We start from the raw sequence: 22,513 nt of genomic DNA, 5'->3' as shown, positions 1-22,513 counted from the left end.
TCTGTAAAATGGGGATAATGATTCCAGTCTCCAGGAATTATTTCTCCACTCTGAGGAGTGCATGTGTGGAAGCTCTATATAGGCTGAAAAAGGCCCAATAATGTTCTAGCCCCCTTGACTGACTTAGACAAGGTAATGCAGCCAGACCTCAAATCCTCAGCTCCTGGCTCCCCTCCCTCCCTCATCCAGCAATAACAGCATAAGATTCAAGGATAATTGGTGTCCTTCCTATGGTGCCAGAAGTCACATCACCTCATCATTGTCTCAGAACCCTCAGCATCCAGGATGAGGCCCAGCACGCAGGGCGCAGGGGCGCCTGTCCTTCAGGTGAGGCAAGTGTTTCTGGGGAGGACTCTGCCCTCGTCTGAGGTCACTCTCCCACAGTCTAACCTTTCCTAACCTTGGGTTACCAGCCCCTTCTGGAATCTCCCTGTCCACTGAAGCTGCCCCATTTGCTGTGGGATCCTGGGCCCCTCACTACCCTCTCAGGGTCTGTCTTCCCTGTCTCTGCTCTGTACATGATGAAGATGGACTGGTAGCCCCACCTGCTCACACATTTCGGGCACTAGGAAAATTCCCAAGAATGAGTTGGAGATGTTGACATGAGTCAGGGGTGTCTGCTGGCCCAGAAACATGACTAACCCGCAGGGCTAGTCTCAGGACGTGGAGTGGGGGAGGAGCAGATGCCCAGGTCCCCCCTGCCCCACCCCACTGTGGTTTGAGAAGCACCAAGGACTCGACTCTGCTAAGGAAGAGGCTGAGCAAAGGCAGGTGGGTGGAAGGCCGTGTGGCCTGTGGAATGGTCCAGGCAGCTGAGCCAGGCGACCCAGAATAAACCATTTCATCTGTGAACATCAGCTTCTTCTGAAATATGGGAATGATGACTCATGGTTGTACATCACATACCTCAGAATATATTTGTTCTCTTCTCCCTGAGGACTTGCCATAAGATAGGATCTCAGACACCCTCCACCCCTGCCCCAGTCAAGCTTTCCTCTGACTTCCAACTCACAGCCTGGCAGAACAGGTGGGCAAATCTGACGGGTAGCTGTGCCCTGCCACTCGGCAGACTGCGTGACCTTGGGATCTGATTTAGCCTCTCTGGGCCTCAGAGTTTTGACCATGGACTGGGACATGGCTAGCACTGGGCCAGGGTATTAGACTCCCTGAGTCTCAACAAAGAGCAATTCCTTCTGCCTCTCCCACCTTTCCCAGCACCCAGTGCTGTTTATTTCTCAGGGGTTGGGGGACCGAGGTAAAGAGAGAGCCAGAAGACCCAGGATTAGAGGAGATGAGAGTAGATTTGGCCCGGGCTGGCCCTCTGGGAGCTGGGAAGGCCCAGCCAGGTGGTTGGTGTTCTGAGTTCCTTGGCTGATCACGACCAATCAATAATGCTCAGCTTTCAGTGGGATGTATTTCCCTGGTCCCAGGTCCAATGGCACTGGGGACAGAGTGGCAAACAGGGGAGAGGGGCATAAGGGATGGGGATCAGTGATCAGTGCAAACGCAGCTACCAGAGGAACCCAGGCAGGATATAAGACCGGCCTCGAGGCTCCCAGGCCTGTGAGGGCAGGGACCAGAGCCTCCTCCCTATGCCTCTGTCCCAGTTCCCCCTTCTAGCTCCAGTCACCCTGAGCAGACACTGTCTGCCACGGAGCAGGTGCTCCCCATTGCTGGCAGACACCGGACAAGGTCACCGGCATGGGTGACAGCCCTGCCCACCTCAGCCACTGGTTGATATGACAGAGCATGATGGGGGATGCACCACCCTAAGTCATCTCTTCAAACCCTAATGACAACAATCCTTAAAAGGCGAGTACTATTATAGTCCCATTTTACAACCGAGTGTGCTACAGTTCAGAAAGGCTAGGTCACCTGCCTGAGGTCACACAGCTGCTACGTGGCAGGCCCTGGTGGGGACCCGGGTTGGAGTGACTCCAGGCCTGGGCTTTTCACTGTCTACACACACCTTCCATACTGCACTCACAGCTCTGGGAAAGCTCTTCACAAAGGCAGGGATTGTTGCTATCATTACTGTTGTTTTCTAAAACCCAAGGTTATGAAAGGTTTTCCTTTTTCGCCCTGCCTTTTTCTTGATGTACAGAAAAGCAAACTACACAGCCTGCTAATTTCTGCAGTCTCAGACAATCAGAATTCCAACTGTCTGGGAGAGCCAACCTAAGAAAGCAAGAAATTAATCTTTTCAAAGTTAACGTCTTGGAGGCGTCGCGGCAGTATTTGGCTTGGACGCATCCTCGCTACCCTAATGCAGATGAAACCCCACATTTAATAAGGCTAAGACAACTCGGACAACATAAGAAACATAACAGGATATTGCAGAGAGATTAGGGAGCTTCCTCTGGACGGCGTGGACGGGCCGCGGCGAGGGCAGAGCGGGGGCCGGACGGCGCGGTCTAGCCCGGGGGCCCTGTGAGCCGAGGCCCGATCCCATCCCGGGCTGCCCTGAGCGCGGAGAACCTGGGCAGGGGGCAGCCGGCTCCTCGCCGTGCCTCCCAGCCCGCCTGGTGCGTGAGCGGAGGCTCCGCAGGCTAAATGTAAACCAGCTGCCGGGCCCGGAGTGTTACAGTTGGACGGGGCGGGGAAGGCTTACCTCATGAAAGAACTGTGCACACGGCTGCTGGAAAGATAATAAAAGGATTAACTGCTATTTTAGTGGGCCATTTACTCTTCAATCAAAGTGTCTCATCTATTTCCTGTTCTCCAGAGGATCCGGATCCAAAATTCCTTTGTCTATTACAGCACATGGTAGCAGAGGCCTGTCATGAGAAATTAATAATTTTACAGGGAAGGGAGATTTTATTTATTTGGGTGCAGGCTGGGGCCTGCCCCTTCCCCTGGGTCACCTACTGCGCCAGCGATGCAGGAAGGGGGCGCGCTCCCATGGCGGGCAGGGAGGAGCTCAGAGGAGGTCTCTGCCCCAACTCTGGATGATGGCACCCAGCAGGGCTGGGCCCAGGACCCCAGAGAACAATGAGTGTAATAGGACCATCTACACAAACAAAAGCATCACAGTTTAGGAAGATGTGGGTTCAGATTTCACTCTAATGGTTACTGCTGTGCAACCATGGGCAAGTTACTGCTATTGTTGTTACTATCGTTACTGTGACGATGATTAGCCTCTATTACTGTTGTTGGTTATTGTTTGCCCCTAACTACCTGTGTGAACTGGGGCAAATTATGCAGTGTGAGCCCCAGTTTCCTCATCTGTAAAATGGGGGTTAATAGTATCTACCCCGTAGAGTTGTTGCGAGGACTGCAAGGAGTTATCACTTAGAATGGCTCCTGGGGCGCCTGGGAGGCTCAGCGGGTTAAGCGTCCAACTCTTGATTTTGGCTCAGGTCATGATCTGAGGGTGGGGAGATCAAGCCCCACGTATGGCTCCATGCTGAGCATAGAACCTGCTTAAGATTCTCTCTCTCCCTTTGCCTCTGCTCCTCCCCCTGCCAAAAGAATGGCTCCTGCATGTAGTCAACACTGAGAAGCTGCTTGCTAGTATTATCACCATAAGCCTAAACCGACCCCTCAAGAGGCAAGATAAGGTATTCTCATAGTAGTACGTAGAAGATCGGCTGGACTCCACTGAAGCCTTGTTGCTTCATCTGTAAACCCTTGGTTTTACAGGACTTTTATAAAGATTAAATGCAACCGTGGGTGCGTACAGACATGGCTTGAACATCACCTCCTCCATGAAGCCCTTCTGGGCCTCCCGTCCCTGGGCCTATACAAACTCCATGCAGACCCTGTCCACACCCGTCTCCCACCCCTTGCTGACCATGGGTGACTGCAGGCGAAGACCTTGGAAAGTCCAGGTCTGGGTCCCCAGAGCCAGGCACAAGCCAGGTGTAAGCCAGTGTTCTGTTGAGTTTGCTGAATCAAGTGAGATCCTGGCAGGCCCAGGAGAAAGAACCATAGAGAGAGATTCCCACATTGCGCTGGGTAAACTGGGCCTCTCTGACCTGCTCACTAGGCCTCTGTTTCCCAGAAAACAGGCAGGGAAGGCTAGATTATCTCCAAAGTCCCTGCAGTCCACATGGGCACTCCCACATGCTATAATTCCACACAGGAGGCCCTGGTGGGCGAAGGCCACTGACCACACTGTGCCAGGGCTTGGGCCTCCACACCAGCCCCTTGCCGACACCAGGAGGATCCCCCACAGGAGAGGAGATGTGAAGGACTGCTGCTTAGCAGCTATCAGCTCCAGGGTTTCAGAGAAGGGGCCCTCTGTCTTCTGGAAGTCTGCGGTCATCTCCTTCCAGGCAGGGACATGCCTTTCAGCAAGCCATGTGTCACAACACCCCAGACAAAACAGAGGCATCCCCAGGACTGGCCCAGCCACGAGCTACTTCCACCATGCCCTCAACCCCAAGACACATGATGAAGTCAAATTCTCCAGCCTGCCCAGGTCAGCCTCTCCCCACAACACCAACGCACCAACCACGGGCTCCCTCCTGTTCCTCTCCTTTTGCAGAGGCTGTTCACAACCCCTCACTTGTCTATAAAGTGACCTCCTCCTCATCCTCAAGACCCAGCCCCCTTGAGCTGAATAAGCTGGTCCAGTTGCATGCCCAGACCACAGCTCCACAAGCAGATAGGGCCCCAAGGGTGACCACCTGGTTCCAGGAAGGGGGAGTTTATGCTACCAGTTGCCAAAGCTTTCTGCCTCCCCTCTGGGCCCTACAAATGCTGCCCTGGGCCTTGAGCAGGAAGAGAAGTGCACTCCCTCCCAGACCGAACACTTCACGAGGCAGGGTCCAGCATTGGGGACAGCAGGCAAATGCTGGAGAACTCGACGTTGGCTAGGACACGGTCTTGCAGACCAGACACACTACTTCTTCCCCTGCCTCACCAATGCCCCAGTGGCTGAGAAGGCAGAGCCGGGCCTTGGAAGACTGGGCGGCTCCTCCAACCCTTCCATTCCCGGGCAGGTGCCTCTCCTGGCAGGGTAGCTGGGCCTTGGGGGTAGGTGCTCCCCTTGCCTGAGGATACCAGGGACAAAGACTCTGATATGGATTTCCACCACCGCGAAAGCACAACGCAGAAATGACAAGTCAGAAGGGCTGGAGCCTAGGTGCCCACAGTTCGTGTGTGTGTGCGTGTGTGTGTGTGTGTGTGTGTGTGTGTTCCTGGGAAACTGAGGCTCAACCCCAGCCTTGTCACTGCTGGATCCTTATAGGTTAACCCTGGCCTTACCCCAAAACCTGCCCAAGGGAGCCACAGCTCCCAGGCTGGATGCCTGTGAGGACACAGCCCTCCTTGGAGGCCCAGAGAGCCTCGCTGGGAAGGCTGCCTGAGGAAGGCCCCATGCTGGAGGAAAGCAGGTGTCCACGACGCACCTGACCCCCGGTGGGTGAGACGGTGAGCATCTGCCCGGGCCTGCTCTGACCTCAGAGTGTGTACTGTCACCACCCGAACAAGTGTGTTTGATCAGGTGGTACGCCTCGGGATGGGGGATGGGACACCTGGTGAGCAGAGGAGCCAACACTCCCCGTTGCGGGGGCGCGGACTGTCCTGACCAGGGGCCACATCCAGTGCATCGGTCCTTCCGTCCTCGACCGCAGGGGACCCCCGCCAGCCCCCAGCTCAGGAGCCCCCCGGGGAAGCCATCCCTAGCGCTGAGGTGGGGGCTGCTCTGCTCTGCCTGGCGGCCATGGGAACTCACCATGCACTTGTTGGGCTTCTCACCCGAGTGCACCCTCATGTGGATGAGCAGCTTGTAGCGGGCGTTGAAGGGCTTGTAGCGGCGCACGCAGCCTGCCCAGAAGCAGGTGAAGTCCTCGCCCTTGCGCTGGTCAATGTGGCTCTTCTCGATGTGCCGCACCAGCTCCTCCTGCTGCTCGTAGGCCGCACAGCAGTCCACCCACCGGCAGGCCTGCCGGCCCGCCGCCCCCCTGCCCAGGCCCAGCCCCAGGCCTCCAAGGCCCAAGCCCGGTGGCAACTGAGACGCGGGGTAAGGGGGAGGCAGGCCTTGCTGGGGAGGCGGCCCAAAGAGATCTGAGAACTCGTCCGCAGGCTCCTGCTTTAGGAAGCCCCCCTTCCGGCAGGCTTCCAGCTGCAAACCGCCCTCGTGGCTCTCTGTGGTCGCAGGGCCAGGCCGGGCCCGCTTGGGAGGCACCCCCAGCTCTCCTGGCAGTGGGGGGCTCCGGAGTCCATTGACGCAGGTGACCAGAGCTGTCTGGGAAGAGCGGATGATGGAGGTGACATCGGAGGAGGTGCAGGACGAGGAGGTGGCCGAGGAGGTGGGGGGCAGGCCCAGGAGGCAGCAGCGCTTTAGGCTGCCCTCAGGGAGGTGGGCCTCAGGCGGGGGGCCCAGGCCAGAGCTGGGTTCACTGCCCAGAAGGTAGCAGGAAGGTGCAGGGTTAGCGAGGCCTCGGCCCGGCAGGTCCAGGTCTGTGTGCAGGCCAGTGGCTGGTGGGGCCCGGCAGTGAGCGGACAAGGGTGTGCGAGCTTCTCTCATGGCCTGGTAGTCAGGCAGGGACTCCTGCTTGATGTGCTGCGTGGCCGGAAGGCCACCATTCACATACGTGGCCTGAGGCCTGGGCGACCTGGAAGACAGGGAGCAGAGAGGCCATGAGGTCGGGGGGTACTCCACAGAGGGGAGGCCCCGGCGGGGGCCAGCAAGGAACCTGGGACCAAGGGATGGGAAGCCCAAAGCAGGGGCGGAGGTGGAGGGCTGGAAGCAGAGGGAGAGAGAAGCCAGAGGCTGGGGGTTTGGTCAGCAGGGAAGGATATGGGGGCAAACAGGAGAGGGAGAGAAGGAGCACAGGGCTGGGGAGAGGTTCCAGAAAGGCAGGAGGTCTGAAGAGGGTGCCCGGAAAGAGCCCCGTGTCATCCTTTTACCAAATCCAGCCTGCCCTCTCCAGCCCCGGCTGCCATCCTGCCCTGTCGCTGAGGCCTCCCTAGGGTCTGCCCTGACCTCCCCATGACCTTCTAGTGAGTTCTGGAGGAAGGAGTCTAAGACTGGCATTTGGAGGGACACGCAGGTCCAGTTTTAAATTCGGCCTACTTGTCCCTTAGAGCTTTCTTAATTTTTGGAATCTTTTTTAATTTCTAGAAATGTTAATTCTGTGGCATTTTGCCCCAAGCCATCGGTCTTTTCCACAGTGAATGTCAGTGGGTTGGGGGTCTGAAACACAAGTCATGGTGACGAGCGGCATCCTAAGAATGACTGAAGAAAAGCCTGGTGGGGTGGTCCCGGGATTTCAAGCCCAGACATTGTGACTGCACGAAACACAACTCTAGGGGAGGCTGTGGGCAGGCAGGCTGGGAGGGCCACACAGGGGAGGCAGGAGACCGGGGTTTGAGGCCAGGCTCAGACACTCCCCGCTGCACAAAGCTGGGCAAGGCACTCTGGGCCTCTCTCCTCATCCCGATACTGGAACGATTCTCCTCCCAAGAGTGATGATGGTGTGATGTGTCTTCAGCACGCATGTGGTATAAGTGTTCTGAGGGAGGGAGGGAGGGAGGGAGGGAGGGAGGGAAGGCCCTCCCCAAATGCAGGACACGTAAGTGCAGGCAGAGGCCCCAGGATCCCCAGCCACCAGCCAGGTGACGCTGGACGGAGGGTCAAAGAAGCACCTTGGCTGGCTGGGCACAACAGGAAGCCTGCTTATGTGCTCAAAGCCTGACCAGGACACCCCTTGTGTCCCTGGGCCTGTCTGAGCCTCAGTTTCCTCACTTGTAAAACGAGGACTAGCCCTCACTGCCTCAGAGAGTGGCTGCCAGGATCAAGAGGGACAGCAGATGCCGTGACAGCCCTCTGGAGAGACAATGGCAGGGTGAATGGTGCGTTTATTACTGCCAGGTCACTGCCAGTGTTCCGTAGCTCTCTGCAGAGGGGCTGTGGGATCATCACCTGTCCCGGCTTTCCACGTGGCCCTGCAGCCCAGCCTCCCTCTCTGGCTCCCTGCAGCTGTGGCAGCCCCAGGACTACTCGGGAGGAGGAAGGGAGGGGAGGGGAGGGCACAGGGGAGAAAGGCAGAGCCCGGAGGTGCTCAGAGAGCATGGGCTCCAACCCCATGACTGCACAGACAGGAAAGGAGCCAAGAGGGCACAGGGCTTGCCCACAGTCCCGAGCAGCAAGCCAGTGACAGGGCTTGGGCCGGGAGCCAGGCTCCCCTTCTCCTGGAAGTGTGCATTTCTCCGGGATAAACCTGAAGTGCTCCCCAGATAAAGGCTTGTGAAAAGGGCCCTTCTGTTTCCCAGTCACACTTGACCAATTCTCTGCCTCACCCAGCAAAGACCTCTCTTCCCTGTCCAGAGCGCAGCCACTGAGTGGAATCAGAAGGAGCACGGACTCCAAGGTGGACAGCAAATGCACATTCCCCTTCCCCGGGCCTGGGGACACTGGGCCACCGCTGCCGGCAGAAAAGCCCTGAGGAGCTTAAAGATCTGATAGGAAAGTTGTGGCTTGGTGAAGCTTAAAAAATAAATAAATAAAAGCATAGCCGTCCTTGCATGGTCGTCATCCTGGGCCTGGCAGAGGTGGGACGCCAGGTAAGCATCTGTTTGGAACCAATCCCCTCAAAAAACAGCATCAGGCTGAAGAACCAGCAGCAGAGAACAGCCATAGCGCCTGTGACTGAATGATCCGAATACGACAACAGAACCTCCCATGGCAGCAGGTGGGGAGAGGGCAACTCAGGCTGTGGTGTCTCCTGGCCCCAAATGCCAGCTGAGGCAGCCTCCTGCTCGCCTTCTCGGTCCCTCTGTCCCCGGCAGGCCTGCGGCGGCTCCCGTCCTGCCCCGCGCCTGAGCCCTGGGCTCCCCAGGCGACTCCCGTCACACGTCACACGTCTGGAAACTGTGAGCAGGGGTCCCTGGACAGAGCAAACAAGTGCCAAGCAGCCCTGCGGGCCGGGCGCTTTCCCGAGGGCCGTCCCACGCAACCCCACCGCAACAGAACGGTGTGTGCTATCTGCTGAATGCATAATCAGATTCTTCAGGGGGAGAGCCCACCATCTGGTACATGCTTAGGAAAACTGAAGCAGCTTGCCCAAGCCCTCAGAGGCAGGCAGCATTAGAGCAGGAATTGGAACCCCGATCTGTCTGAACCAACAGCCTGTGATTTTCCCACAGCACTGTCCTGCCAGGGGCCCAGCTTCCTCCTCTGCAAAATGATGGAACTTGATGACCATTATGTTTCCTGGCAGCCTCAACATTCCGAGTATCAAGGACTCCAATGTTCTTCTGTCTGTCATCCTGGACCCCGAAGGGAGCTGCTGAACTTGGGAAAACTAGCGTTCCTCCAACAGAGGCTCAAGGGACAGGAGGGTGACTTCGGATCTCGCGGGGTCTGTGCACCCACTGGTTCAGGGGCTCGAGCCTGGGCGAAGGGCCAGAGAGGTCCCTCTGCAGGCTTTTCCCTCTGTGCTGGGTGATGCTAGGGACATGAGACGGTTCACAAACCAGGTCCCTGCCCTTGAGAGGCTTCCCTTCTCATGGTGGGAGACGGAGGACCGGCTCTCATGGAACACTTAAACTCTGCTGAGGGGTGGGCAGAGTTCTGGCAAACCTAAGAGACCAAGGTGGTGGGCGGTGTGGGCTCTGAAGGCTGAGGCATGAAGATGTGAAAGTGTGTGGCCCACTGGGCCCGAGGCCAGAAGGCCAGCATGACGGGTGGGGAGGCAGGGGCCAGATCACAGGGCGCCTTCCCATACTACTGGTGGCCTGTGCACTCTGTTCCTATCCTCATCTTACACGTCAGAAGACGAGGCCCAGAAAGGGCCAGCATCTTGCCCAAGGTCACCCAGAAAGTCAGTGATGGAGCTAGGCCTCAAACTGCATGTAAAAAATACATTCTACTGACAACAGTGCTGGTGGGTAGTCATTTTCAGCACAGAAATGACAAAATCAGGGTATTGCTGAAGTTACTTGAAACTCTCACCACTTGCTGGGTGACCTCGGGCTAGTTTTGTGGCCTCTCTGCCTCAGTTTCCCCACCCTCTGGCAGATGGGAGTTGAGTGAGGTACTAACATGGTAAGTGCTTGGCCTCCTGTGTGGCACGTAGCAAGCACTCCAGGATTGTCGCTTACTGGCGGTGACGATTAAATGAGAGATGTGCACAAGCAGCAGGTCCTTGCAAAGTGGGAGCGATTTTTATTAGCATTAGAAAGCTGGGCTGGAGGCAAGGAGGCCCCCAGGAACCCGGGCAGTGGATCTGGGGGCTAGAGGATAGGAGGGGGGGCAGCAAGGAGATGAGTCCCCAACACAAGGCAATCCAGTGGGAAGGAGGAGGGACAGGGTCTGACCGGGTGGGGCACAGGGGCTGGAGCCCTCTTTTGCTTTAGGAAAATGAGGGAGTGTGACAGTGCCAGATCAGCAGCAGAAATGGCAGTAGCTCAGGATGGTGCTGGCGTGGGGTTCTAGGTATGGGTTCTAGGTATAGGCTCTCTTAGGCTCTGAATTCTTAAAATGACACTCAAAGTGACACATATTTCTGATCATCTGTATTAAAAAAAAATAGAACTACCCTATGACCCAGGAATTGCACTACTAGGTATTTACCCAAAGGATAAAAACATAGTGATCCGAAGGGGCATGTGCACCCCAATGTTTATAGCAGCAACGTCCACAACAACCAAAATATGCAAAGAGCCCAGATGTCCATCAACAGATGAATGGATAAAGAAGATGTGGTATATATACACAATGGAATATTATGCAGCCATAAAAAGGAATGAAATCTTGCCAGTTGCAAGGACATGGATGGAACGAGAGGGTATTATGCTAAGCGAAACAAGTCAATCAGAGAAAAACAAGTATAGGATTTCACTCATATGTGGAATTTAAGAAACAAAACAGATGAATGTAGGGGAAGGGAAAATAAAATAAGATGAAAATAGGGAGGCAAACCATGAGACTCTTAACTCCAGGAAACAAACTGAGGATTGATGGAGGGAAGGGGGGGTGGGGAATGGGGTAACTGGGGGATGGGCATTAAGGAGGGAACTTGAAGTATGAACACTGGGTGTTGTATGCAACTGATGAATCACTAAATTCTACCTCTGAAACTAATAATACATTATGTGTTAACTAAACTGAATTTAAATTAAAAAATAAATAAATAAAAACCCACTTGCTTTAGCTTTCCCTAGGTTAGCATAGCTTCTGCTCTGAGATAGAAAGAATTTCTGTGGAGGAACCAGATGCTGCTGGCGGAGCCTCAGTGAATAATCAAGCAGATAAATGCACTGGACTGTCACTGAACGTACAGCTCGAAACTAAAAGAGGCTCGCTCCTTGTTATGTACTAAATTGTGTCCCTCCAAAATGTGTGTGTTGAAATCTTAACCCCCCATGTGATGGTCTTTGGAGATAGGGCCTTTCAGGAGGTAATGAAGGTTAAATGAGGTTGTAAGGGTGAGGCCCTAATCCAGTATGACTGGTGTCCTTATAAGATGAAGAGTGTGCAAACAGTGGAAAGGCCACCACAGGAAGGCGGCCACGTGTAAGCCAAGGAGAGAGGCCTGAGGAGAGACCAAATCTGGGGACACCATGATCTTGGACTTCCAGCCTCCAGAACTGTGCGAAAATACATTTCTCTTGTTTCAGCAACCTGGGCTGTGGTGTTTTGTCAAGGCAGCTCACCCACACTAAGACTCCTGTAAGTCAGAAGGCTCCCTAATATCACTGAAGGTCACAGGGATTCTACATTCTCAAAGGCAATTGGCTCTGTGTGGGAAGAATCAGCATCCTGCTATGTACTCATCTCTCTCACCTGAAGCTCTCACTGGAAAGTAAGCTCCACTGGGGAGAGCCCCGCTTCCTGTGCCAAGCAGTAAGGTGCAGGGGCTGAGCCGGGGGCACAGAGGTCTGTCTGTGGTTGATGTCTGCCTATCAGCAGACCAAAGGGCACAGAGGCACAGCTGGGACCCCGGGAGAGCCACAGGAGGCAGATTCCAGCCTGATAGACAATGCGATAGAACCTCTGTCCACAAGTGGGCATCACCGGAAACGTGCAGGCATTGAATGAGGGTCACCCAGCAGGGCTCTGGGAGGTATGGCTTCCTAGCACAGGAGACGGCCCCAGGTGGAGGAACCCCTCTCCACGCTCTGAACAGTCCAGGCTTTGATACTACAATGTGTATGCTCCCTCAGCTGGGTTTCCTTCCCCATCCCACCCCTGAATCTTCCTCTTCTGAAATTACTGATTCTCTGTGAAAAGCCACCTCAGCTTGTGCAACGGGGAAACATACCTCAATAAAACCATCTCTGTCTCTCATGAGGTACTGCAATGTGGGGGGGTTCAAGGCCTAGACCAGGCAGCCGTCATTGTGCTACTGGCCTCTGGCTGGTCCCTGGCCCTCGCATGCCTCAGGTTCCCTGTGTATCCCATAATGAGGCAGACTAGATGAGGTCTGGAGGCCCTTGGTGTTGGCCTTCAGGAAGTATCCACAGAAGGCAGCTGATGGGTGAGGATGGAGCACATACCTGCTAGGGTGGGGGAAATGCAGGAGCCTCTCGCAGGCTGGGGGCTGGCCCCGGGGTGGTGGGGTGCCCGCAGGGAGAAAAAGGCCCTGGCGGCAGGTGGGGCCGGGGCCCTCCGCAAGGTCCAGGTCCAGCAGGCTCTTCTCTGAGCCTGGGGTGCAGTGGCCGTAGCTCCCGTTCACTATGCAAAGAAAGACAGGAAGAGGAAAGAACATGAGTGGGGACAGCCTGCAGAGGGGGCAGGGAGAGGGCAGTCATTAGGGCACAGCAGCCTTGAGCCCACACTCACTGAACCTCTGCTGCATTCAAGGCACCAAGATCCATTATTTAATTTCCACAATCACCAGCGGGATCAGGAGCAAAATCCCCAATACTCAGATGCGGATGCTGAGCTCCCGTGGCTGAATGACTGTTACACAAACACTGAACCCTTACGACATACCAACACTCTGGTCGGGGCAGGAAACACTGGCGAAACCAGGCAGACAAGCTCCTGCCTCACACACTGACCCTCAGGTTGGTCACCAAATACTCGTTTGACAAGGCTCACAGACACGTGCTGGGGCTGCACTGCTCAGTAGGCTGGTGAGCGGCATGGACGTCGTAGGTCACAGAGTAGGCTCTCACTAGACACCATCTGCTCTTGTTACCAAAGCTCAATCTGCATTATTTCCCAGATTGCAATACACCACAGAGACACAGTACATAGTTATTCACAGCTCCGTATTCACCACGGTTCTTTGACAGCCTATCGTATGCCCTGCCTTGCCCAGTGACGGGGTTTTTAGGAAGACTAACTGGGGGAGAAGATGGGAATGAAAACCCTGAGAAAATCTGTATAAAGTGTACCAAAACTGTTAGGCATAGTTGTAATAAGCTACTTCCCCTCTCTGGGCTTCAGTGTTCTCTTCTACAGCGTGAGGTGGGTTAATATGGACACGGTCTTCTTAGGCTTTCTGTCCTGGCACCTGGCAGCAATAACCTCAAGGAGTGAAGACATGGGCTTTGGGGCCTGATGGACCTCGATGTGAGCCCGGACTGCCCCCAAGCAAGTCTGTGCCTTGAACAAATCCCTCCCCGAGGCTGACCCTCTGCTCCCAGGTGTACAATGGGGACAGCCGTGTCAGGTCTCCACCAATGCCGTGAGGTTTTGAGAGCTGAGGTGCAAAGCCCCCAGCACAGTGCTGGCAACTCGTAGGTGTGCTCCAAGAATGGAACTTGTTCTCACTGTCAAACAGCACTTGGGAAAGCATGAAGTGTCCTACAGATGTCATAAAGCATTATTAATAGGCTCAAGCATTGTCCAGGTACCGTCCACTCTGAGCAGGATGAGCCATTAAGCTGAGCAAAGAGCTGACACCAGGTCGGGACTAGCCGCCGAGACCGAGGATGAGGAGAATTACAGCAGAAGCACCTTTGCCGAGCAGGACGTGCAGGTGCTGGGTGCAGGCTGGTGGTTTTCACCACTGTCTCCCTAGAGCCCCCGCCCTGCCCTCTGAGGGAGATCATCCTCACTGTAGAGACAAGGCAGAGGCTCAGGGAGCTTAGGGTACTCGCCTGAGATCACACCACTAGTAAGAATCTGGGTTGGATCTCAGGCTCAGGTCTGTCAGACCCAAACCCCAGTTCTGAATTGCTGTGTAACAAAAAGTGGCCTCTTAGACAAAAATCCGACCCCATCCTCAAGGAATCCACCTCCACCAACCCTAATTCCAGCCCAACCCAGAGGCAGGCCCTTCTGCCCAGGAGGCCCGACACTCAGGGCTCACTCGCCGTGTGCCCACAGTTCTGATAGGCACCAGGCATCCACCTGCTGAGCACAGTACAGTTTGCAGAGCGGAATGCAAATGCCCTGGCCCAGGGCAGGGGAGGGGCTCGGAGGAGCCTCTGCGTTCCCAGGCACAGGCGAGCCTGCTCCAGAAGGGACGGACGAAGATTTGCTCAGAAGCCCCCCTCACACCTTCCCAGGCCGAGCCCTGGGCTCATTCCTGCTGCAAGGAACGCTCACTCCCCCTGGCCCTGGCTGCTGCTGGGCCAGCCCCTCACAAGCTTATTTTTTAATAACTTGGTTGTTTTTTAATTAAAAAGAAATCCCTGGTAACAAATGTGAACGGCCTGAGTTAATGAGAGCAGGCTGCCGCTCGTTTAGCTCCGTCTCAGCTTGGCGGTCTTTCCCTGTTCCAAATCGTTTCTGCATGTGATTTTATTGTCCCATTGAGGCAAACCCTGCGCCTGGGCCTCAGAAAACTGTGGATAATTTTATGACCATTAATAGCATTTGGAGCAAAGAGAACTTAATCATCACATGGGGTTGTTCTGCCAGGGTCTTTCTCCTAGAATCTTTGGGTCAGGGAGGTGGTTCTGAGCATCCTTCAAAAACCCACTAGACCCACTGGGGGCCTCTGGGTTACTTACGCCCCCCTTCACTTAAGGAGGATGTGTAGAGTGAGGGAAGGTGGGCCCCCACAAAGGCACTGGGAGCCCAGCATTTATCAAGCCCTTCCTAGGCACCAGGCACATTGATCCTTCTAAGTGTCCATCCCTGTGCAGTGGGCTCATTCTAGCCATTTTTCAGTTGAGAAAAATTGAGGGTTAGAGAGATTAGGTGCCTCTGACCAGGCTCAGGGGTCTATAAGAGGTGGGGCCACAGTTCAAACCCACATCTCTCAGGCTTCAAAGCCTTCAAAGTCTTGTCCTGCTGCCTCTCAGGCAACTGATGAGCAACTGGGGATCCCCAAACAAGCATCCCCACTTTTGACTCCAATGAAGATCATGCTGGGGAGCCTTTGGGGAGGTCAAAGTACAAACAACGATTACAATGACTCCTAAACCTCTCAGTCTCTAGGACAGCTCTGCCAGATGGGTAAGACCACTCCACCTACAGACAAACACATGAAGGCTCAGAGAGGTCTAGTGGTTTACCCAAGGTCACACAGAGAGCAAGGGACACACCTGAGATGCAAACCCATCACCTCCATGGGAAAAAATAGTTATTACCCAGCAAATAGTTGAGGCCCATTGTCTTCTTCTCCGCTGGATAATGTAAGAGGTCTTCCTACAATAAACAAACAAGCCAGCTCTTGGAGGGAGGAGTGACAGAGCCCCTCAAGTCACAGTTTGACACTGCTCGGGGCTCCAAGCTCATTCAGGCCCTTGTCTTGCATGGTCCTCATAGCATCCTAGATAAAAATCCATCAGCTTCCCTAACTTCTAGAAGGATGTAAGCATCAGAGCCGGCAAAGGGACTGTCCCAGGTTGCATGGTAATTGCTCCCAAAGCCCATACCAGACCCTTCCTTGGGCCACCTGCTTTCTCAAAGGCTGGAAATGAAACCAGAGGCTATAACATGTGCCCCAGAGATGCTGCCACCACTAGAAAGATGTGGGCACTATCACCACTGCCCACCACAGGCCCAAGTTAGCCAGAAGACCTGCCACTGCCCTCCCGCCTATTGGCGTCTTACCTCTCTGTCCCCAGAGGCATCAGAGGACCCACCCCTGCTCACTCTCCATCTCTGGGGAGCAAGGATGGAGTCTTTCTCTACAGAGGCAGAGGAACGAGAGAGGCACGTTGGCCCTGCTGCCCTGAGGCAGCCTGCGGGTGCCCCAGGAAGGGGCCATGTCTCCCCCTGTGCCACTGCAGCCAAGAGCTTTCATGTATGTGAAGCTTCTTTGGAGAACTGGAGGGTGGGGGAGTCCTATGTTCATTTTTACAAGTTAGTGAGAAATTCTGGAATGTCAGGGCTGGGACTGACTGCCCAACCATTTAATTAATAGATGAAGAAACCGAGACTCAGAGAAGGAAAGGACCTGCCTTGGTCACACAGCAAACCCCCAGCAGAGCCTGACTGGCACCCCTGGGACTAGGTAAGGGTTTGGTTTACTTTCCTCTTGAAGTCTCTGTTTTCTCATCTATAAAATGGTGCTAATAGCTACTCAGGTTGTGAGGACAAACCCGTGAGATTATGGACGCAATGCCTTTGGCATGGTGCCTAGCTCACAGTAAGCACTTGAAAAGGCATGAGGATGGTAACCATAATGATTTCTCCTATTTATCCCTGTGCAAGGCAAGGCCTGACATTCTATCCCCGGAAGGTCAGGTCTGGATCACCCTGCGGCCAGGCTCAGAAGGACAAGTCCCCAAGGCTCAGGGGTCACCAAATGCAGGACCGGGCAGCCTGAATGAGGTCACAGCCAGCAAATGTGAAGCAAAGGACTCCAGTTACACACCAGAGACTTTTGCAAATTACCGTAATGACTTGGCTATAAAGAGGTACCACATATAAGGTGACTTCCCCACAAGAATTTTAATTTATGCTCAAACCTGCCAAGTCTGCATGAGGAGAACAATGATGCATTCAGCATCTCGGGTCCAGATGCCATCTCCTTGCTGTTCCAGGAGCAGGCAGCAGCCGGGTCTAGGAAGGCCTGCACAGTGACTATTCCTCGTTCACCCACAAGCAGATTTTTAGGGCCCACCCAGTGCCAAACTGGTGATAAGTACAACACTTTATAGTCTACAAAACGTCTCGCAGCCATCACCTACGAATTTCACTGCAACCCCCGAGAGTTGGCTGGGCAGGCTTAGAGAGGACAAGCAATTTGCCTAAGCTCACACAGCAAGTAGAGCGCTCTGACTCACACTGAATCTTCTGACTCAGCTCTCTAGTCTAGCAGACATTTTTAATCTGGCAAACTTTCTTCTATAAAGGGCAAGACAGTAAATATTGTAGGCTTTGTGGCCACAGAGTCTGCCACAACGACTCAACAGTGAAAAGCACCCAGAGGCAACATGTAAACAGAGGAATGGGGCTCTATTTCCAATTAAAACTCGATCTAGAAAAACAGCTCATTGATCCTGGGGTTGTAATTTGCCAACACCTGAGCTGGTGCAATATTTAGAGACAGGGTTTTTGCACTTAGAAAGGCAGAAATTCCAAATCCGAAACTATCATACCTTCCTGCATCTGCAAACTGGGGAGAATTTTAGATGGTAGAGTTGATGAGGTGAAAACTACTGTCAGACACTGAACGTGGGGCTGGCCCCTGGCAAGCACTCAATAAATGAAGTGTCTTCAGTGGGGCTTGCGGGGGAGGCCCTCATAGCCTGGGCTCACCCCTTCCCCTGGGCCTTATCTTGCACTCCCACAATGCTTTGCTGCTATGCTGCACACATCCTTGCCCGTCCAGTGAGGACAGCCTGACACCTCCCAAACTCCTCTGGGCCCGCAGAACTCGGTAGAAGTGCATCTCCTTTCGGAACCTTCCCTGCCCTCCCTGAGCTCCCCCACCTCAGCTCCCAGAAGTCCCTTCGGGCTAGCTGCCCTTCCAGGTGCACCTTATGCTCACCCAGCACAGCCAAATACTTGAAATATTTTATTTCTAAATCTCCACAACATCACCACAAAATCAAGGCTGTAATACTCTGGACTACCACATCGATGCTGTTAAGGGCAGTTAAAACCCTGACTCCCCCACAAGTCTATAAACTCCTTCAGGACAGGGGTTAAGGAGCCCCAGAACTGCTAATTGTCGATGCATCCTAAGACGTGATTCTGTCCAACCTACTTCACATACAGAAAACAGGGACACAGATGAGGGACAGGCTTGTCCTGGCCACCCAGGAAGCAGGTTCTGTAGACACCAGGGCCCCCTCAGGGATCTCCCCCCTCAGTCTTAGCACACGGCTAGGCCCACAGTAGATATCTGGAAACACTGGGAAGGTGGGTGGCTGGAGGACTATCCCAAGTTAATTTTCATGCCCACCATATGCCAGACACCGGCTTTTGTGACACACACAGCTAGGTTGAAGGCTTGGCTCTACCATTAACTTTCTGGCCATCTGACCCTAGATGGGCTACCTCACCCTTCTGATCCTCAGTTTCTTCATACGTAAAACAGGGATAAGACTCCCAGCTCCCAAACATGGCTATAAGGATTAAATGAGTTCCTGTACGTAGAGGCATGGGGTCTGGAGCAGAGTCAGCATCTCCGTAAAGGCCCCTCCGTTTTGCTTTCTTGACAGGCCGAGGAGACACAATCATAGGCTCTTGGCCTGGTCTGTGCCTCCAGGAACAGAGATGTGTGCTCCCAGGTAGTGTACACCGATGGCCAAAGAAGGGCAACTTCGGGCTAACAGGGTCTGCAGTCCGAGCCTGGGTGCTGCAGACTCCGTCAGCGCAGAGCAGGGCCGAGGCCCCCTCTCTGGGCCTCAGCTTTTCCCTCTGAGTCGTAGCAGGGCCGGGCCAGGGCAGGAGGAACGCCACAGGTTCCACAGAGTGGGAGACAAGGGGCTCCACTTCTCAGGCCCAGGGAGAGCGAGCGGCTCTCTCACGACACACAGCAGAGGCAGAGCCTGTGTTACCACCACCCTGGCAGGACCCCTTTTTGCCTCACAGGGCTGCCTTGTCCCCTCTCCCCTCCTCAGCAGACCCCAAGACTTGGTGAACAGCAGAAGGTGGGGGCTTCTGAAAGAAGAGAAGCAGGAAGGCAGATGGCCAGGTTCTTGCTCATCTCCACAGCCTGGGTGGGATGGGCTGGCCAAGGCCCACTACCCCATCTTGGAGCCGCCTTGGGGCATTCACAGCCGTCAGGGGGCCTGTAACCTTGGCAGGCTTCTAGAGCTACAGAGCCCAACACTCAAGGCCTCACACTGGGCTTACGGCCCCCATCGTCTCTTATCCCACATCACAAAAACTCTATAAACTCCCCCTTTAAAGCTGAGCTAGATTTATGGGGACTCAGGCTAATGAAACCTGAGCAACAGAAGGCTCCTTCCATACCAGAATTACTAAAGCCATTTTCCAGAGCAAGAGTAACTGACTTGTCCAAGGTCATGCAGCTGGGAGAGGATGGAGTCAAGACGCAAGCCCGGCTCCCCCGGACTTGGAAGGCAGCACTGGCCTGACGTTGTTCCCCATCATTAAGGGATTTAGAGTCCATGCAGTGATTGTTTTCCCAGCGTATTCATCTGCTTGGGCTGCCATAACAAAACACCATAGACTGGCTGGCTTCAACAACAGACCTTTCCTTTCTCACAGTTCTGGAGGCAGGAAGTCCAAGATCAAGATTCCTGCTGATTTGGTTGCTGGTGAGAGCTCTCTCCCTGGCTTGTAGATGGTGGTCTTCTCACTACGTCTCCCACGTGGCTTTCCCTCAGTGCATGCAGAGAGACAGAGAAGGAGAGAAGGAGAGAGGGAATGCATACAACCTCTTCTTATAAGGACACTAACACTAATTGTATTGGACCAGGGCCCTACCCTTATGACTTCATTTAACCTTAATTCCTTCCAGAGAGGCCCCATGTCCAATTACAGTCATACTGGGGGTTAGGGCTTCCACATGTGGATTGGGGAAGCACAAAACATCCAGTCCATAACACCTAGTATTTGTTTCCTAAGAGGGTCCCATATTTCCTGTATCTCTCTACAGGGCTTGAGAAGGAGACACAGTATAGACAGCAGGTAGGAGTGTAGATTCTGGGGCCTGACTGACTAGATTGGAATCCTGGTTTTGCCACTGGCTAGCTGTGCCCTTGTCTAAATCAAACGATTTAACATCTCTGTGCCAGTTCACGAAGTTGAAATGGGTTCATATACCACATGTAACTTGCCTACAACAGAACCCATGGCACCCAGGAGATGCTCTACCTGTTGTTCTTGTTAACCCCACTCCAGAGGGGGCTGTGGAAGCCTGAACCTGCCAGCATGATGTTCTCTTGCCAGCCACAGTGCCACGGTGACTGGCTCAGAGCTGGGCACGTAACACAAGCTGGTTTAATAGGAGTCTTGGGACTTCTGTTTGACGACTGGGGAAAGAGCAGCTTCTCCTCCTCTACATGCAAATGAGGAGGCATGAGGCCTTGACAGCTAGTGGAGACCAACTTTTCATCCCAAGGGAAGCTGGTTGGAAGACAGTGGCAATAAACCAAGAGACACTGAGTCACAGCATTGGTGGCACCAAGAACCTTTTGTATGAAGAGTCAAGTTCCTATAGTGTTTTAAGCCAATCTCAGATGGGTTTTCTATTACTTACAACCAAAAGCAACCTTATTAATACAATATTCTTCTAAAAGTAATTCTTACCTACTCTGACAATCTTTGTTTTTGAGGATTTAGTCCATTTATACCATTTACATTTAATGTAACTTATATTTGGCTTTAAATCTATAATCTTACTACTTGTATTTTATTTGTCCCACCACTTACTCTATATTCTTTTTCTCTTCTTCTTTGCATTCTTTCAGATTAATCAAGTACTTTTTATCATGACGTTTTCTATCTCTATTAGCTTGCTAAACACACATTCTTTTATTATTAGTGGTTATTCCAGCAATTATAGCATCCTTCTTTGACTTATTGCAGTCTAATACAGATAAGTATACTTACTACCTCCTAAAAAGTGCAAAAACCTCAGGACTCTATACACACACACACACACTCTCTCTCTCTCTCTCTCTCTCTCTCTCCCTCTCTCTCTGGGTTATTCTTATTGTGTATTTTAATTCAAATATATTTTTAAACCTCACCAGATATTATCAATGTTTTATATAGTCTCTATCTATTCAAACGTTTTCTCTTCCTCTTGCTTCTATATGGGAGTCATTTTCCTTCCGCATGAAGATATTTAAAAAATTGTAAGTCTGCTGGCAAGGAGTTCTCTCAATTTTTGTTTGTCTGAAAATATTATTTTTTCACCTTGACTTCTGAGGGATGTTTTTGTTGGGTATAGAATTCTAGGTTGGCAGTTGCCTTCTTTCAGTACATTACAGATTCATTCCACTGTCTTCTGGATTTCAGCATTGCTATTAAAAAGTCATCTCCATGTCCTTCAAGATACTACATTGCTCCCCTCACTCCTATTTTTAAGGTTTTCTCTTTATGTTTAGTTCTCAGCAGTCTGTGACTAAGATGTGCCTAGGTGTGATTTTTTTTTTTTTTTATTTATCCTGCTTAAGATTCATAGGGCTATTTAAATGTGTGATTTAATGTTTTTCTGTCAGTTTTGGAAAATTGCTGGTCATTTTCACTTCAGACATGACTTCTGCCCATTTTCTTCCCTCTATATTTCTGGGGAAACAATGTATGTTAGGCCTTTTCACCATGTTCTATGAATCTCTTACGCTCTTTTCTGTAATGTCCATCCTTTTTTAACTCATGCTTCAGTCTAGATATTGTCTACTGACCTATTTTCTGATTCATTAATCTTCTCTTTAACTGTATCTAATCTATTAAATCCATCTTTTGAGTTCTTAAATTTATTCTATCTTTTAGTTTTAAATTTTCCATCTCATTGATTTCTTATAGCTTTCAGGTAGCTGTTGAAATTCTCCATTTGGTAATCTATTTTCTTGAATCTATTCATCACAGTTATTTTAAATCCTATGTCTGATAACTCCAAAATATGGATCACCTGTGAGTCTGTTTTTACCATGATTTTTTTCCCCCTTCTGGTCCTCCCTTCTTGTATCCCTGCTAATTTTTGACTGAATTCCCAATGTTGTGTGTGAAATTTATACAGGCTCCAGATGATGTTACTTTCCTAAAACAGGATTTTCTTTCACTTCTTATAGGAAGTTAAAAGAGGGGAAGATCATCTTTATCCAGTTTAGGCTTTAGCTGTTTCAAAGCTGGGTTTAAGACTTTGAAAAAGTTGGGCGCCTGGGTGGCTCAGATGGTTAGGCGTCTGCCTTCGGCTCAGGTCATGATCCCAGGGTCCTGGGATCGAGTCCCACATCGGGCTCCCTGCTCCTTGGGAGCCTGCTTCTCCCTCTGCTTCTCTCTCTCTCTCTCTCCCTCTCTCTCTCCCTCTGTCTCTCATGAATAAATAAATAAAATATTAAAAAAAGAATTAAAAAAAAAGACTTTGAAAAAGTTGCTCTATTTCTTGTTCATCCTTTCTCCTAGGATGCTGCCCTTCAGAGGCCCCAACTAAAAGCCTGGGATGCCAGGGCTCCTCCTCCTTGGTTGACAATAAACTTCAGTTTTGTCTTCCTAGAATTTGAGGCTGTTGAAAGCTCTGCCTAGCTTCTCAACCTCTTAACTGCTATACTCAGTTGATCTCTCAGC

At 52.5% G+C, this 22,513-nt stretch overlaps 1 protein-coding gene across 4 annotated transcripts in view; it reads right to left on the bottom strand.

Annotated features, from left to right (window-relative positions):
• GLIS1 (GLIS family zinc finger 1) overlaps positions 1 to 22,513 on the bottom strand; it is a 233,049-nt gene that overhangs the window by 74,942 nt on the left and 135,594 nt on the right. For all 4 annotated transcript variants that reach the window (XM_073896726.1, XM_073896725.1, XM_025871883.2 and 1 more), the window contains exons 3-4: positions 12,451 to 12,628; positions 5,681 to 6,563 (exon numbers count right to left, since the gene is read on the bottom strand). In XM_073896726.1, the coding sequence (XP_073752827.1) occupies positions 5,681 to 6,563; positions 12,451 to 12,628 (1,061 nt within the window). The remainder of the gene's footprint in view (positions 1 to 5,680; positions 6,564 to 12,450; positions 12,629 to 22,513) is intronic.

This window comes from Callorhinus ursinus, unplaced genomic scaffold, assembly GCF_003265705.2.
Source record: "Callorhinus ursinus isolate GAN/ISIS: 27379988/994484 unplaced genomic scaffold, GSC_fseal_2.0 scaffold9, whole genome shotgun sequence".
NCBI classification, from domain to species: Eukaryota; Metazoa; Chordata; class Mammalia; order Carnivora; family Otariidae; genus Callorhinus; species Callorhinus ursinus.
The sequence above is the reverse complement of the archived record's forward strand: the minus strand, read 5'-3'. Positions and strand labels throughout refer to the sequence as shown.